Source organism: Mobula hypostoma, chromosome 24 (genome assembly GCF_963921235.1).
Source record: "Mobula hypostoma chromosome 24, sMobHyp1.1, whole genome shotgun sequence".
NCBI classification, from domain to species: Eukaryota; Metazoa; Chordata; class Chondrichthyes; order Myliobatiformes; family Myliobatidae; genus Mobula; species Mobula hypostoma.
This window is the reverse complement of record NC_086120.1, coordinates 3176083-3191837: the sequence shown is the minus strand read 5'-3', so window position 1 is coordinate 3191837 and position 15755 is coordinate 3176083. Positions and strand designations below refer to the sequence as shown.

Sequence of the window (15755 nt, the reverse complement as noted above, 5' to 3'; positions counted from 1 at the left end):
GGGTTCACTCTCCTGAGGGATGCTCTCATGTTGGTCTCAAAGACTGAAATCACAGGATCATTGGAGGCTGTGGGATTTCGTGATGATTCTTCCATGGTTTGATGGTCAAAGTTTGCATAAAAGATACTGAGCTCATCTGGAAGCAAAATCCTGTTGTCACGCCTATCATTTGATTTCACTTTGTAAGAGGTGCTAGAAATCAAGCCCTGCCACAGCTGTCGGGCACCCTTCATTGGTTCTGTTTAGTCTGGAGTTGACACTTCGCCAGTAAGATGGCTTTCTTGAAATTATACCTAGACCTCTTGTAACCTCCTTGATCACCCAACTTGAATGCACCTGATCTAGCCCTCAATAGATTGTGATCTCACAGTTCATCCTGGACTGCTGGTTGGGGAAAACTGAATGATTTTGAGGGGACACTCTCATCTACAACCACTTTTGGTCCTAATCTACTGATCCTTGCTCTTTAGCTTCTGCTTGTATGCAAAGCCAAGTGATCAGATTTTCCAAAATGCTTCTAGGCATGAAACAGTGGGGATTTCTTACCTTAGTACAGCAGTAATCTAGTATTGGGACCTCTGGTGCTACAGGTTATATGCTGATGGTAACTGGGCATGGAACTTTGATCTGTATCCTATTGTTTGCCTTTTACTATCCAACACAGCAGAATATTGATTCTTCAAGAGAAGCTCATTGAAATAAAGGTGTTAATTTACCTCCCCATAAATAAAATGTAATTTAAATAATTGATTCTGTGATTTTGTAATTTACAAACAATACAGTACAGTGCACCTTAAGACAGTAGCAATGAAGGACCCAAACAGGGTTATCCACCACACATACAAGTCAATAACCACACTGCTCTAACAAGATGAGTGAGCCTTAAGTTGAAGCTCTTCATTCAACAGATCCTATCAAATTGCTTACCTTTGTTACCATAACCACTACGAAGTTCTTCTCATCAATTTTGTAATCTTTTAGTTGAGTGTCATCATTGAGGATTTTACCTGCAACAAATAGTCAGTGAACTTTAACCTTAATTTACACACTTTAAACAAACAAATCAGAGCCATACATGGACAATGTTTAAAGTGACCAAATACAATTGAGCCCATACAATGCAGAACAGAGTTCAAATCTCACATCAAGTGAATTAAATAATTATTGTCATGTATGGGGAGATAACACAAAAGTGCTGAGAGCTGCTGGTTGGTTCAGCATTTTAGCTCTTACCTTCATGACATGGATAAATAAGAATTTTATGTAGCAATTCAGAAAGACCAAGATGTGTACAAAGTTGGTTAAGCGTGGAACGACCAAAGACAAAATGTGAAGATTCTTAAAACATCAAAAGGCAACAGTCACTCTTCCCCTAGAGCAGGAGTTCCCAACACACACACATATACACACACACACCATGGACCCCTACCATTAACTGAGGAGTCTGTGGACACCAGCTTGAGAGGCAAGTCTTTATCTGCTTAGTATTTGCTTTTGTTTTCTTATTTCCTTACAATATAGATTAGCATTCAGCCCAAAAGGTCTGAGGGTAATCCCACTGACCACTTCATTATAACTTGTTCTCTTACATATGCTCCTCAATTAAGCCACTGCTCCCACTCTCATGCCCCCAAACAATTCTTCTACCACCAGCTACACCAGGAGCAACTTACAGAAACTTAACAGCTCACAGATCACTGGGAGAAAAGAGAGGATTCATAGAAAACCCACTGTATCACTGCCTAGTATGGGAACTGTACTCCCCTCAATCGCAGGACTCTGCAGGGGGTGGTGCAGAGAGCCGAGCGCATCTGTAGATGTGAACTTCCCACTATTCAAGACATTTACAAAGACAGATGTGTAAAAAGTGCCCGAGAGATCATTGGGGACCCAAGTCACCCCAACCACAAACTGTTCTAGCTGCTACCATCCAAGAAACAGTAGCACAGCATAAAAGCAAGGACTCCGGGCCAGCTTCTTCCACCAGGCCACAAGACTGATCAATTAATGCTGATACAATTGTATTTCTATGTTATATTGATTTTCCTGTTGTACATACAATTACAAATTACTATAAATTGCAAACTTAGACAGAGACGCAACTTAAAGATTTTAACTTCTCGTATATGAAGGATGTAAGCAATAAAGTCAATTCAAATTACACAGATTCTGCAGACTTCAGATTGCTAAAACTGCCTTCTACTGCTTTGAGTGGTACCAAGACTGTCAAACAGCACCAGTGTAGTTCCATTCCTCCTTCGCCAGTATTGCACATCCACTTAAACAGGAACCTTCTCTAGTATGTACAAATACACACTTTAGTAAGAAAACATGACACTACAAAATGCCAAGTCATAAGAGCAGAATGGCTCCACAACACAGTTGATTTATTATCCCTCTCAATCCCATTCTCCTCCTTGTAATCTTTAACACCCTTACTAATCAACCCCCACTTTAAATATACCCAATAACTTGGCCTCCACAGCCGTCCGTGACCATCAATTCCACAGATTCACGACTCTGGGGCTAAAGAAATTCCTCTTCATCTGTTATAATTGGATGTCCCTCTATTCTGATCCTCTGGTCTTAGATTCCACCAGTATGGAACCATCCTCACCACATCCACTCTATACAGGCCTTTCAATATTCGATAGGTTTCACTGAGATCCTCCCCTCATTCTTCTAAATTCCAGCAAGTACAGCCCTAGAGGCATCAAACACTCATATGTTAAGCCTTTCATTTAGAGGATAATTCACGTGAACCTCCCCTGGACCCACTCTCAGGCCAGCACATCCTTTCTGAGATAAGAGGACAAATTTACTTACAGTACTCCAAACGCCGCCCGAGCAAAACTTTATAAAGTCTCAGATTACACTCTTGCTTTTATATTCTGGTCTTCTCGAAATGAATGCCAACTTTGTATTGGCCTTCCTTAATAGTGACCCAACCTGCAAGTTAGCCTTTAGGGAATCCTGCATGAAGGGACTCCCAGGTTCCTTTGAGCCTGATTTCAGAATTTTCTCCTTGTTTAGAAATTAGTCTAAACCTTTATTTCTTCTACCAAATTGTACCACTATACACTTCAATACACTATATTCCATCTGCCACATTGTTGCCCATTCTCCCAATCCAAGTCCTTCTGCAGGCTCCCTGCTTCCTCAACATTACCCGTCCCTCCACTTATCTTTGTATCAGCAGCAAACTTGGCCACAAAGCCACCAAATTCCATCATCCAAATCACAGACATGGCATGGTCCCACTAGAGACTCCTGCAAAACACCACCATAATTCATTGCAAGTAGGTAGGCAGGGTCATAAAGAAAGTGTGGAACATCGGCCTTCATAAAGTATTGGGTACAGGAGATGGGATGTTATGTTTAAGTTAGGGAGGGTTTAAACTAATTTAGCAGGGGGATGGGAACTGGAGTGATAGGGCTATGGAAGGGGAAAACAGCAATAAATCAAAGATAGCTTGCAACAGAGATGATAAAAAGGGCAGGCAGAAGATGAGGAATAATCACAGCCAGTGTGATGAGTTACAAGGCAATAGAGGCATGGTGCAGTTAAAACAGAAAGCAACAAATACTGGACTGAAAGTGTTATATTTGAATGCACGCAGCATAAGAAATAAAATGGACGATCTTCAAATTCAGCTACAGATAGAATTGGAAGGTGTAGAGTCTCTATGGGTTGAGTTAAGACACGGCAAGGGTAAAAGGACTCTAATGGCAGATTTATACAGGCCTCCAAACAGCAGCCAGGATGTCGATTACAAATTATAGCAGGAGATAGAAAAAGCATGTCAGAAGGGCAATGTCATGATAATCATTGGGGATTTTAACATGAAAGTGGATTGGGAAAACCAGGTCAGTACTGGACCTCAGGAGAGAAATTGTAGAATGTCTAAGGGATGGCTTTTTAGAACAGCTTGTTGTTAAGCCCACTAGAGGATTGGCTGTGCAATGATCCAGAGGTCATGAGAGAGCTTAAGGTTAAGGAACCCTTAGGGAACAGTGATCACAATATGATCGAATTCACTTTGAAACTTGAGAAAGAGAAACTAAATTCCAATGTGTCAGTATTTCAATGGTATAAAGAAAAATACAACAGCATGAGAGGGGAACTGGCCAAAGCTGACTGGAAAGGGACACTAGCAGGAAGGACAGCAGAGCAGCAATGGCTGGAATTTCTGCAAAAAATGAGGGAAGTGCAAGACAGATTTATTCCAAATAAGAAGAAATTTTCCAAATGCAAGAAGGACACTACCATGGCTGACAAGTGAAGTCAGAGTCAAAGTAAAAGCAAGAGAGGGCATACAAGGAAGCCAAAGCTAGTGGGAAGATAGAGGATAGGGAAGCTTTAAAAAACTTGAAGGAAACTAAGAAGGTCTTTAGCAATGAAAAGATGAATTATGAAAGGAAGCTGGTGACTAATATAAGATACTAAAAGCTTTTTTAAGTATATAAAGAGCAAAAGAGTTGAGGGTTGATATAGGACCAATAGAAAATGACTCTGGAGATACTGTAATGAGAGATGCAGAGATGGCAAAGGAACTGCACCCGTATTTTGCATCATTTTTCACAGAGGAAGACATCTGTAGTATACCAGACATTCAAGAGTGTCAGGAAAGTGAAGTATGTGCAGTGAAAATTATGATTGAGAAGGGGTTCAGGAAGCTTAATGGTCTGAGGGTGGATAAATCTCCTGGACCTGATGGAATGCACCTTCAGGTTCTGAAGGAAGTAGCTGGAGAGATTGCGGAGACACTAACAATGATCTTTCAAGAATCGATAGATTCTGGCATTGTACCGGATGACTGGAAAATTGCAAATGTTACTCCACTATTTAAGAAGTGTGGGAGGCAGTAGGAAGAAAACTATAGACATGTTAGCCTGACAGCAATGGTTGGGAAGCTGTTGGAATCAATTGTTAGGGATGAGATTACGGAGTACCTGGAGGCACATGACAAGATGGGACAAAGCCAGTATGATTTCTTGAAGGGAAAATCCTGCCTGACTAACTTCTGCAATTCTTTTGAAGAAATGCAGTAGATGTGGTGTACTTGGATTTTCAGACCTTTGACAAGGTGCCGCACATGAGGCTGCTTAGCAAAATAAGAACCCATGGAATTACAGGGAAGTTACTAGCATGGGTGGAACATTGGCTGATCGGCAGAAAACAGAGTGTGGGAATAAAGGGATCCTATTCTGTCTGGCTGCCAGTTACCAGTGGAGTTCCACGGGGGTCGGTGTTGCGACCACTGCTTTTTATGACGTATATCAATGATTTGGACTATGGGATTAATGGATTTGTGGCTAAATATGCCGACGATATGAAGTTAGGTGGAGGAGCGGGTAGTGTTGCAGAAACAGAGAGCTTGTAGAGAGACTTAAGATAGTTTAGGGGAATGGGCAAAGTGGCAAATGAAATACAATGTTGGAAAGTGTATGGTCATGCACTTTGGTGGAAGAAATAAATGGGGAGACTATTATTTAGATGGGGAAAGATTTCAAAATGCAGAGATTTAAAGGGACTTGAGAGTCCTTGTGCAGGGAGGTTAAACCTCCAGGTTGAGTCGGTCGTGAAGAAGGTGAATGCAATGTTGGTATTCATTTCTAGAGCTATAGAATATAAAAGCAGGGATATGATGTTGAGGCTCTATAAGGCACTCGTGAGACCACACTTGGAGTATTGTGTGCAGTTTTGGTCACCTTCCTGCAGGAAACATGTTAATAAGATTGAAAGAGTACAGAAAAAATTCACAAAGATGTTACCCGGACTGACAGACCTGATTTATAAGGAAAGGATGAATAGGTGAGAACTTTATACCCTAGAACACAGAAGACTGAGGGAAGATGTGATAGTGGTCTACAAAATTATGAAGGGTACAGATAGGGTAAATGCAAGCAGGCTTTTTCCACTGAGGTTGGCTGTGACTACTACAAGGTATGGGTTAAGGATGAAAGGTGAAATATTTAATGGAAACGTGAGGAGAAACCTCTTCACTCAGAGGGTCATGAGAGTGTGGAATGAACTGCCAGTGGTGGATGTGATTTCAATTTCAACATTTAAGAGAAGTTTGGATACATGGATGGAAGGGGTATGGTGGGCCATGGTGCAGGTGCAGGTCAATGGGACAAGGCAATTTAAATGATTCAGCACGGAACAGATAGGCCAAAAGGCCTGTCTCTGTGCTGAAGTTTTCTATGGCTATTAGAACCTTCGAGTGTAGTCCATCTGTTCTCGGTGACTTAGCTACCTTCAGACCTTTCAGCCTCCCAGGTACCTTCTCCTTAGTAAAAACCACTGCACTGACTTCTGTCCCCTTGACACACAAATTTCTGGCATACTGCTGTATCTCCCACAGTTAAGACTGATGCAACATAGTTAAGTTCGTCTACAAATTCTTTACCCCCTATTACCACTTCTCCTGTGTCATTTTCCACTGGAGAATATCCACTCTCATACCTCTTTTACTCTTTATACATCTGATTGGTCATTGTAAATTGTTCTATGATTAATCAGAGTTCTTGGGTGGTGCAGCTCGAAGGGGTGGAAGGGCCCTTTCTATTTCATAAGACCATAAGACATGGGAGCAGAATTGGGCCATTTGGCCCATCGAATCTGCTCCACCATTCAATCATGGCTGATGTTATTTTCCCCTCCCCAGCCCCACTCCCTAGCCTTCTTCCCGTAACCTTTGTGTCGTAGCCAGTCAAGAACCTATCAAGCTCTGCCTAAATACACCCAACAACCTGACAACCACAGCTGCCTGGGGTAACAAATTCCACAAGCTCACTACTCTCTAGCTAGAGAAATTTCTTCACATCTGTTTTAAATGGATGCCCCTCTATCCAGAGGCTGTGCCCTCTTGTCCTAGACTTCCTCCACCATGCAAAATATCCTTTCCACATCTACTCTGTCTAGGCCTTTCAACATTTCAAAGTTTTCAATGAGATCCTCCCGCATCCTTCTAAATTCCAGTGAGTACAGACCCAGAGCCATCAAACGTTCCTTGTATGATAACCCTTTCATTCACAGAATTATTCTTGTGAGCCTTCTCTGAATCCTCTCCAATGACAACACATCTTCTCTTAGATAAGGAGCCCAAAACTGTTCATAGTACTCAAGGTGAGGCCTCACCAGGGCCTTATAAAGCCTCAGTATCAGACCTCTGCTCTTGTATTCTAGACCTTTTGAAATAAATGCTAACTTTGCATTTACCTTCCTCACCACCTCAACCTGCAAGATAACCTTTAGGGAGTTCTGCACAAGGCTTCCCAAGTCTCCTTACATCTCAGATATTTGGATTCCCCACACCCCCCCACCCAGTTTAAAAAATAGTCTGCACCTTTATTTCTTTTAACAGTGCATGACCATGCATTTTCCAACATTGTATTTTATTTGCCACTTTCTTGTCCATTCTCCTAATCTGTCTGAGTCCTTTTGCAGCCTGTTTCCAACACTACCTGCACTTCCACCAATCTTCGTATCATCTGCAAACTTGGCAACAAAGCTATCTATTCCATCATCTAAGTCACTGACATACAATATAAAAAGCAGTCCCAACACTGACCCCTGCGGAACACCTCTAGTCACTAGCAGCCAACAAGGATCCTTTTATTCCCATTCGCTGCCTCCTACCAATCAACCAATGTTCTAACCATGCCAGTAACTTTCCTGTAATACGATAGGCTCTTAATTTGGTAAGTAGCCTCATGTGTGGCACCTTGTCAAAGGCCTTCTGAAACTCCAAATATACAACATCCACGGCATTCCCTTTAACTATCCTACTTGAATCTCCTCAAAGAATTCCGACAGATTCGTCAGGCAAAATTTTTCCTTAAGGAAACCATGCTAATTATCTTGTCCTGTGTCACGAAGTACTCCACAAGCTCATCCTTACCAATTGACTCCAACATCTTCCCAACCACTGAGGTCAAGTTGACTGGTCCATAATTTCTTTTCTGCTGTCTTTCTTCTTTGTTAAAGGGTGGAGTGGTATTTGCAATTTTCCAGTCCTGCAGAACCATGTTACAGTCAAATGCTTCTTGCCTCCATTATCTCAATCGCTGCCTCTTGCAGAACCCTAGGATGCGGTTCATCTGGTCCTGGTGACTTACGTACTTTTAGAACTTTCAGCTTTTTGAGCATCTTCTCCCTTGTAATAGTAACTGCACCCACTTCTCTTCCTTCACACACTACAACATCTGGCACACTGCTGGTGTCTTCCAGTGAAGATTGATGCAAAATACTCTTTTAGTTCACCTGCCATCTCCTTGTCCCCCGTTATTATTTCTTTGTCCTCATTTTCTAGCATTCCTATATCCACTCTCATTCTCTTATTTCTTATATACTTGAAAAAGCCTTTTCTATCTATATTGATAGTTTGCTAGCTTGCTTTCATTTTTTCCCTCCTCATGATTCTTTTAGTTGCTTTCTGTAAGTTTTTAAAAGCTCCCAAATCCTCTATCTTCCCACTAATTTTTGCTTGTATGCCCCCTCTTTTGCTCTTACATAAGCTTTGACTTTCCTTGTCAGCCACAGTTATACTATTTTGCCATTTGAGTATTTGTTTTTGGAATACATCTATCCTGTACCTTCCTCATTTTTCCCAGAAACTCGCACCATTTCTGCTCTGCTGTCATCCCTGCCAGCATCTCCTTCCAATTTATTTCGGGTAACTCCTCTCTCATACCACTGTAATTTCCTTTACTCCACTGAAATACTGCTATGTCAGGCTTTACTTTCTCCCTATCAAGTTTCAAGTTGAACTCAATCATATTGTGATCTCTGCCTCCTAAGGGTTCTTTTACCTTAAGCTCCCTCCATAGCACCCCATCCAGTACAGCCAATCCCATAGTAGGTTCAACAACAAAATGCTCTAAAAAGCCATCTCCTAGGCATTCAACAAATTCACTCTTTTGGGATCCATTACCAACCAAATTTTCCCAATTGACTTGCATGTTAAAATCTCCCATGCTTATCATAACATTGCCCTTTTGACATGCCTTTTCCATTTCCCGTTGTAATCTGTGGTCCACATCCCAGCCTCTATTTGGAGGTCTGTACATAACTGCCAGAGTCCTTTTACCCTTAACATTTCTTAACTCAACACTTAGGATTCAGCATTTTCCGAGGCCATGTCACATATTTCTAATGATCTGATGCCTGCTTTACCAGCAGAGCCACGCCATCCCTTCCGCCTACCTTCCTATCCTTCCAATATGTAACCTTGAACATTCAGCTCCCAACTACAACCACCTTTCAGCCACAATTCAGTGATGGCCACAACATCATACCCGACAATCTGTAAAGGTGCAACAAGATCATCCACCTTTTTTTCTTATACCTCCTATATTGAGATATAACAATGAGTACTGTATTTGCTACCCTTTTTGATTCGGCCTCCCTGACGCACTGATATCCACCATGCTGGCTGCAATTTTGTCCTATTGTCCGCCTGCCCACACACCATCTTTGCTTTTTTTTTAAAAAAAACCTTCTCCCTTATTCCAGTTGCCACCCCACTGCCGAATTAATTACAGGCCACACCTCCCCCAGAAGAGATCCCCATGAACCAATAACCATAAGCCCTGTCTCCTGCACCAGCTTCTCAGCCACACATTAACCTGTCAGATCATCTTGTTTCTACCCTCATTGGTGCGTGGCACAGGTAACAATCCAAAAATTACTGTTCTGGAGGTCCTGCTTCTCAAATTTCTGCCTAGCTCTCTAAATGCTCTCTTCAGGACCTCATTGCTTTTCCTTCCTATGTTATTGGTACCAATACATACCAAGATATCTGGCTGCTCTCTCTCCCTCTTCAAAATGCTGTGGACATAATCTGAGACATCCCTGACACTGGCACTTAGGAGGCAACCATCAGGTGGCCCACTCACTTCCACAGAATCTCCTGTGGAATTCATATTTTCTCCCCCTATTTTTAAAAAAAATTTCCTTGTTTGTTTTTAAGTTTCCCAATCATTCTCTCTTTTGCTTTTATGCTGTCTTTGTCACCTAGTTGACGCACCCTCTCTTTAGGATACTACTTCTTTGGGAAGAATCATGCACCTTCCGAATTGCTCCCTGAAGTTCAAGCCATTACTGTTCTGCCAACATACTTGCTAGTGGCCCCTTCCAATCAACTTTGGCTAGCTCCTCACTCGTGCCTTTGTAATTCCCTTTACTCCAATATAATACTGATACATCTGATCTTAGCTTCTCCCTCTCAACCTGCAGGATGAATTCTATAATATTATGATCACTGCCTCCTCAGGGTTCCCTTACCTTAAGTGCCCTAATCAAATGTGGCTCAATGTGCAACACTCAATCCAGAACTACCTGTTCCAGAGTGGGCTCAACCTCAAGCTGCTCTAAAATACCACCAGGCATTCTACAAATTTGTTCTCTTGGGATTCAGCATCAACCTGATTTTCTCAATACACTTGAACATTAAAATCCCCAGTGACTATTGAAGCATTACCCTTTTCACCCTCACTGCCACGTGTCACAGGCAGTTATACAAGACCCTTTTAAGGTTCTGTTTTTCGGCTTTCTAACTCAAATTCTCTCCTTCATACATATTCTAATTCAGATTCTGGGTTGAGCTAGTATCTGGATCATGATTAAGGGATGGCAAGCAGCGATTAAGGTTTTTTAATTAAATTACACTCAGACCCTGCTTAATGCTGAGAGTGCATTCCTTGCAGATGAAAATCAGCTCTAAAATACCACCAGGCATTCTACAAATTTGTTCTCTTGGGATTCAGCATCAACCTGATTTTCTCAATACACTTGAACATTAAAATCCCCAGTGACTATTGAAGCATTACCCTTTTCACCCTCACTGCCACGTGTCACAGGCAGTTATACAAGACCCTTTTAAGGTTCTGTTTTTCGGCTTTCTAACTCAAATTCTCTCCTTCATACATATTCTAATTCAGATTCTGGGTTGAGCTAGTATCTGGATCATGATTAAGGGATGGCAAGCAGCGATTAAGGTTTTTTAATTAAATTACACTCAGACCCTGCTTAATGCTGAGAGTGCATTCCTTGCAGATGAAAATCAGCTCTTTATGGGGTCATTGTAACATTATGTAAATGGATGTAAAATCAGGCCTGAAATATGATATTTAATGTATACACAGTAATTCATGAACTAACAAACAGACAAATAAACCCAACCTGTACATCGGGTGGTGGTTACATCTTAGGGGAGGGACCAGGCTATGGGTCCTCCTCTAACTTTGGCTTCCTCTTCAAGTAGGTGTCAAGATTTGATTGCCCTTTCTTAAGTTTCCTCTCACGAAGCAGTTCTTGGTAGGAGGAAATCATGTCGATAACACCTCTTTGCCTTATTGCTTCACTCCCAGTCAGGGTCGTTATTGATGAACTGGTCCATGATGTGTGTGATTGTGGTGATGCTCGTGCTGTGGTTTTTTTGCTGTTGTTTCCTTTTCTCCATCCACGTCCTCAGATTCACCCAGAATGCTTTGCTCTGCCAATTCTCGAAGCTCTTCATTATTAAGGCTCTCATCATGAGAATGCAGCAAATCTTCAACATCGCTATCATTAACATCCTCCACGCCAAATCACTTGGAGCTTCACATCCATGCAAATGCTCTTCCTAGATATCTTCGATGTACTACCCTCACTGGAAGTTGCAGGCTGTTTTCCAGATATTATGGTTGAAAAAAAATGTAATAAATTGGTGAGGGAGCAAGAACGTTTACATATGGAGAGAAGGCAGAGTTAATATGTGAGTGGCTCACAGCGTATGTAAGGCACTCTCATTGACTGATTGAATGTTTACAAGAATGGCAGCCACTCTTGAGAAGTTTTAAGTATTGTTAAGAATGAATTTTTGTCATCTTTTAAAAATATCAATAAAGACTTGAATAACTGCATTGCAATGAATCAGCATTATGCAGGGTAGAGTTACACAGGGTCTGAGAATAATATATTCTATCTGCCACTTTTTTACCCATTCTCCTAATCTGTCCAAGTCCTTCTGCAGACCCCCTGCTTCCTCAACACTACCTATCCCTCCATTTACCTTTGTATAATCCACAACCTGCCCACAAAGCCATCCAGATCATTGACATATCGTGAAAAATAGTAGTTCCAACATCCAACAACTGTGAACAGCACTAGTCATTGGCAGCAAGCCAAAAAAAGGCCACTTTTATTCCCACTCTTTGCCTACTGTTAGACAGCCTCTACTACAATACCATGGGCTCTCATTTTGTATTGCAGCTATATGTGCAGCACCTTGTCAAAGGCCTTCTGAAAACCCAAGTAAACAATATCCAGTGACTCTCCTCCATAATGCCTGTTATTTCTTCAAAGAATTCCCACAGATTTCCCCTTGAGAAAAACATGCTGACTTTAACCTATTTCATCATGTGCCTCCAAGTACCTGAAACCTCATCCTTAATAATTCAATTACCAACCAGTCAAGTCAGCTAATTGGCCTATAGCTTCCTGTCATTTGTCCCCCTCCCTTAAAGAGGAATGACATTTGTAATTTTCCAGAGCCAAATGTGGAACTTTTCCAAAGCATTCAGAACCTTCCACACTACCATGGGACATGAACCATATTCAAATATACAAAAAGCATTTACATGCAGCTGAGTCATTATATTCTTTTTATAACTGGAGTGATGGAATATTAGATTGTGATAACTATCACTTTATAGCTCAGATCCTAGTATTTGTTTTACTATCAAAAGGTAGGGAAAGGTTCAAAGGCTTTTCCACAATGAAAGAATTCCACCATACAGAGAACAAAAAAAACTGTCTTTTCATTCTAGTAGGCAGAAGGAACGAAACTTTACAAGCGTATTTCCAAAAAATAAATCACATCTGTATGCACCAGCATCTCCAGGTAAAACTTGATCAAGATACATCACAAAGAGAAATCTATGGTTAAGGTTCCTAAAATATTTCATTACTTGAAGACAATGTTTTTGGTTGATTTTTTTGGGACAATTGTCATCTGTTTCACTCTGCGATGTTGCCTGACCTGAACACTTTCACCATTTTGCTTTTTAAATTTAAATTCCCGGCATTTGCCCTATTTTGTATTTGTGTTAGAAAAATTCACTGTGGAAAAATAATACATTCTAAGTTCACTTTGGTTATTTTACTAACATTTACACCAAATGGCCTTGCTGGTGAATGTGGGAACCAACTAACTGAATCAGTTAAGTGGCACATACTGTAACAATCAACAACCTCAGTCATAGACACAATACATTTCACATTTTGCATGCTTTCAAAAGTGGACATGCTATTGCAATACAGGCTTATTTAACTTCATTGACAATGTCTTATAATATGTTACATGCATTTCACACCACATGCAGACAGATACTGCAAGATCTAATGTGCAAGATTTAAATAAAAATGCATTAAAAGTGCTGCAAGTTTAAAGCTAACTGGGAATGTGGGAATACTTGTTATTAAGTCAAAGTGTACCTATAATGAAAGGTCATCAACTTTAAACCAACATTATTTTGTTTTCTTTGTCAAGTGATTAAATCAAAATCATAGTTAAATAGGATCTGTTATTTATGAATTTTCAAACATAAAGGGATATTTAAAAACCATATATTCAAGTTAAACCCATTTTGCTTGAATTTCTCCAGGGCTTATACTTTCCTATATTTAAAACATCTTCCAGTCCTCTGAAATGTTCCAAGTTCTAGCCTCTTGCATGCCTCCAATATTCTTTCAGTCCATACCAATTGCTCAGCTTGCGTAAAGTTTGTTTTTAAACACTTATCAAGTTTGTACATATGGTTATCTTTGCATGAAATACTGTCAGAAAAGCATAGCAAGGAGTGCAAAAAGAGAAAAAAGTTAGGGCAGAGCAGCAAACCACCATCTTCCCACCACTGGCTCTGTGTTGATGACTGATCCAAAGTTAGTGATGGGAATAAAAAGGATAAGATTTCCTTGTCTGGGAACAGGCTGTTGAGGCACAACCTCAAGGAGATCAAAATCATTCAGCCAAAACTGAAAGACCTCTCATTCCAGAAGGCTGAAAGAAGTTACACTTCATCTAGAAGTCACCCCATACTATTGCTTTCTGGCATGCCCAGCACAAATTGGCAACAGGAAGACATTTACTTCTATAATATTAACTATGCAATTAATGTAAATATATTAATCATACTTTAATAGCAATTAACTGATAGCCCTAACCTTTTACAAAACAGCAAAATCTGAGATGCATTTTCATTCAAGTAGATTTAAGAAATTAGATTTTCAAGGTGGTTTACTTTGAACCAGATGGAAGCCCTTGTGAAAGGAGTATTTCTCAACGACTAAGACACATTAATTGGTGGACTGAACAGTGTCCTGAGCTCAGAACTTCCAGCACGCCCACTTACTGAATCCAAGTAGGCACTCCATAGGAGTACAGAATTTTTTAAAATTAATACATTAATATGATTGCAATGTGCTAATTTTGATTCTTATTGAATTACCCTTCATATGAATCTTACCCATTAATAATTAACCTCCAATCTCAATTGGTCCCAATAGGGAAACCTAACACAGGAAAAGGATAGGGCATTTTTTTTTAAAAAGAAAACAATGCTTTGGCTATTTACAGCACAAAATTCTCTCATGTCAAAACAAACACATCACAATGTTTAATCATTCACAAGATCCTTGCATTTTGTACATCAGCCAAATATATTCTAAACTGTATTTGTCTGTATACACTCAACATTTTGAACTAGAGAAAATGCATCTTACCTGCATATATTAGCTTTTGCCCAGCAGCTGGGAAAGCATCACTTCCCTTCTCTGCTTCAATTTTCTCTTTGAGTGCCTTTACCTGAAGGATAAATAGAAAAGGTGGTAAGAAGATCACTATGCAAGTTCCTTGCCATTGTTAACCAATTTCAACAGGGCATTTATTTACAAAACCAAAACTAAAGACCTATACAATACACATTTACTTTGGGCCTTTTGTCATCAATCCAGATGTGATCTATGAAAATTCAAGATGCTTACTTTTCAGAATGGATACAACATTGGCATAAACAATCACAACTATTTAGACTAACATCTTGCACTTGAGACAATGATTTAATCAGCCAGCAATATCCTACATAATACATCTCTCTGTCTGCACTATTGACAGTTCAGCCTCATGCACAGGATAAAAACTGCACATTCACGATTTCAAAGCCTCAGGATAAATTTGGAAACACGGTGCATGATTACATTTCGCTAACTTTACTCACCTCTGAATTTAATTGACCTACCACCAACAAGCATTTAGAGCAGGGGTCCCCAACCTGGGGTCACAGATCGCTGCGTTAATGGTAGGGATCCATGCCATAAAGAAGTTAGGAACCCCTTATTTAGAGCAATGTTCCCAAACTTTTTTTGGATTACTGCCCCTTGGCTCCCAGACCATATCCCCAGCACTCATCTCCCTTTCCAATCATTACATAAAGACTATAAAGAACTTCGGTTTACGATGCACAATAAAAGAAAGAAAGAATTGTCAATCCAGAGCAGTGACAAATAATTGCAAAAACAATTATCAAATCAATCTAAAGCTACAAATAAAAAGTCTTTATTTAATTACAGTGTACATTAGTAGTCCAACGATTCACTACTTCATTGCTTTTTCATCTTTCAACAAGATCGATGGGCTTGTTGCAGTGATATCAGTTTCTCAACATCAGTCTGAATGTCACTCAGTAGTCTTAGATCCCCACATTGAGTA

The 15755-nt window shown here is 40.3% G+C and overlaps 1 protein-coding gene across 2 annotated transcripts in view; it reads right to left on the bottom strand.

Annotated features, from left to right (window-relative positions):
* Window positions 1-15755, bottom strand: part of LOC134337405 (UV excision repair protein RAD23 homolog B-like) — a 110329-nt gene that overhangs the window by 65999 nt on the left and 28575 nt on the right. For both annotated transcript variants that reach the window (XM_063032371.1, XM_063032370.1), the window contains exons 2-3: window positions 14771-14852; window positions 928-1007 (exon numbers count right to left, since the gene is read on the bottom strand). In XM_063032371.1, coding sequence (XP_062888441.1) covers window positions 928-1007; window positions 14771-14852 — 162 coding nt within the window. The remainder of the gene's footprint in view (window positions 1-927; window positions 1008-14770; window positions 14853-15755) is intronic.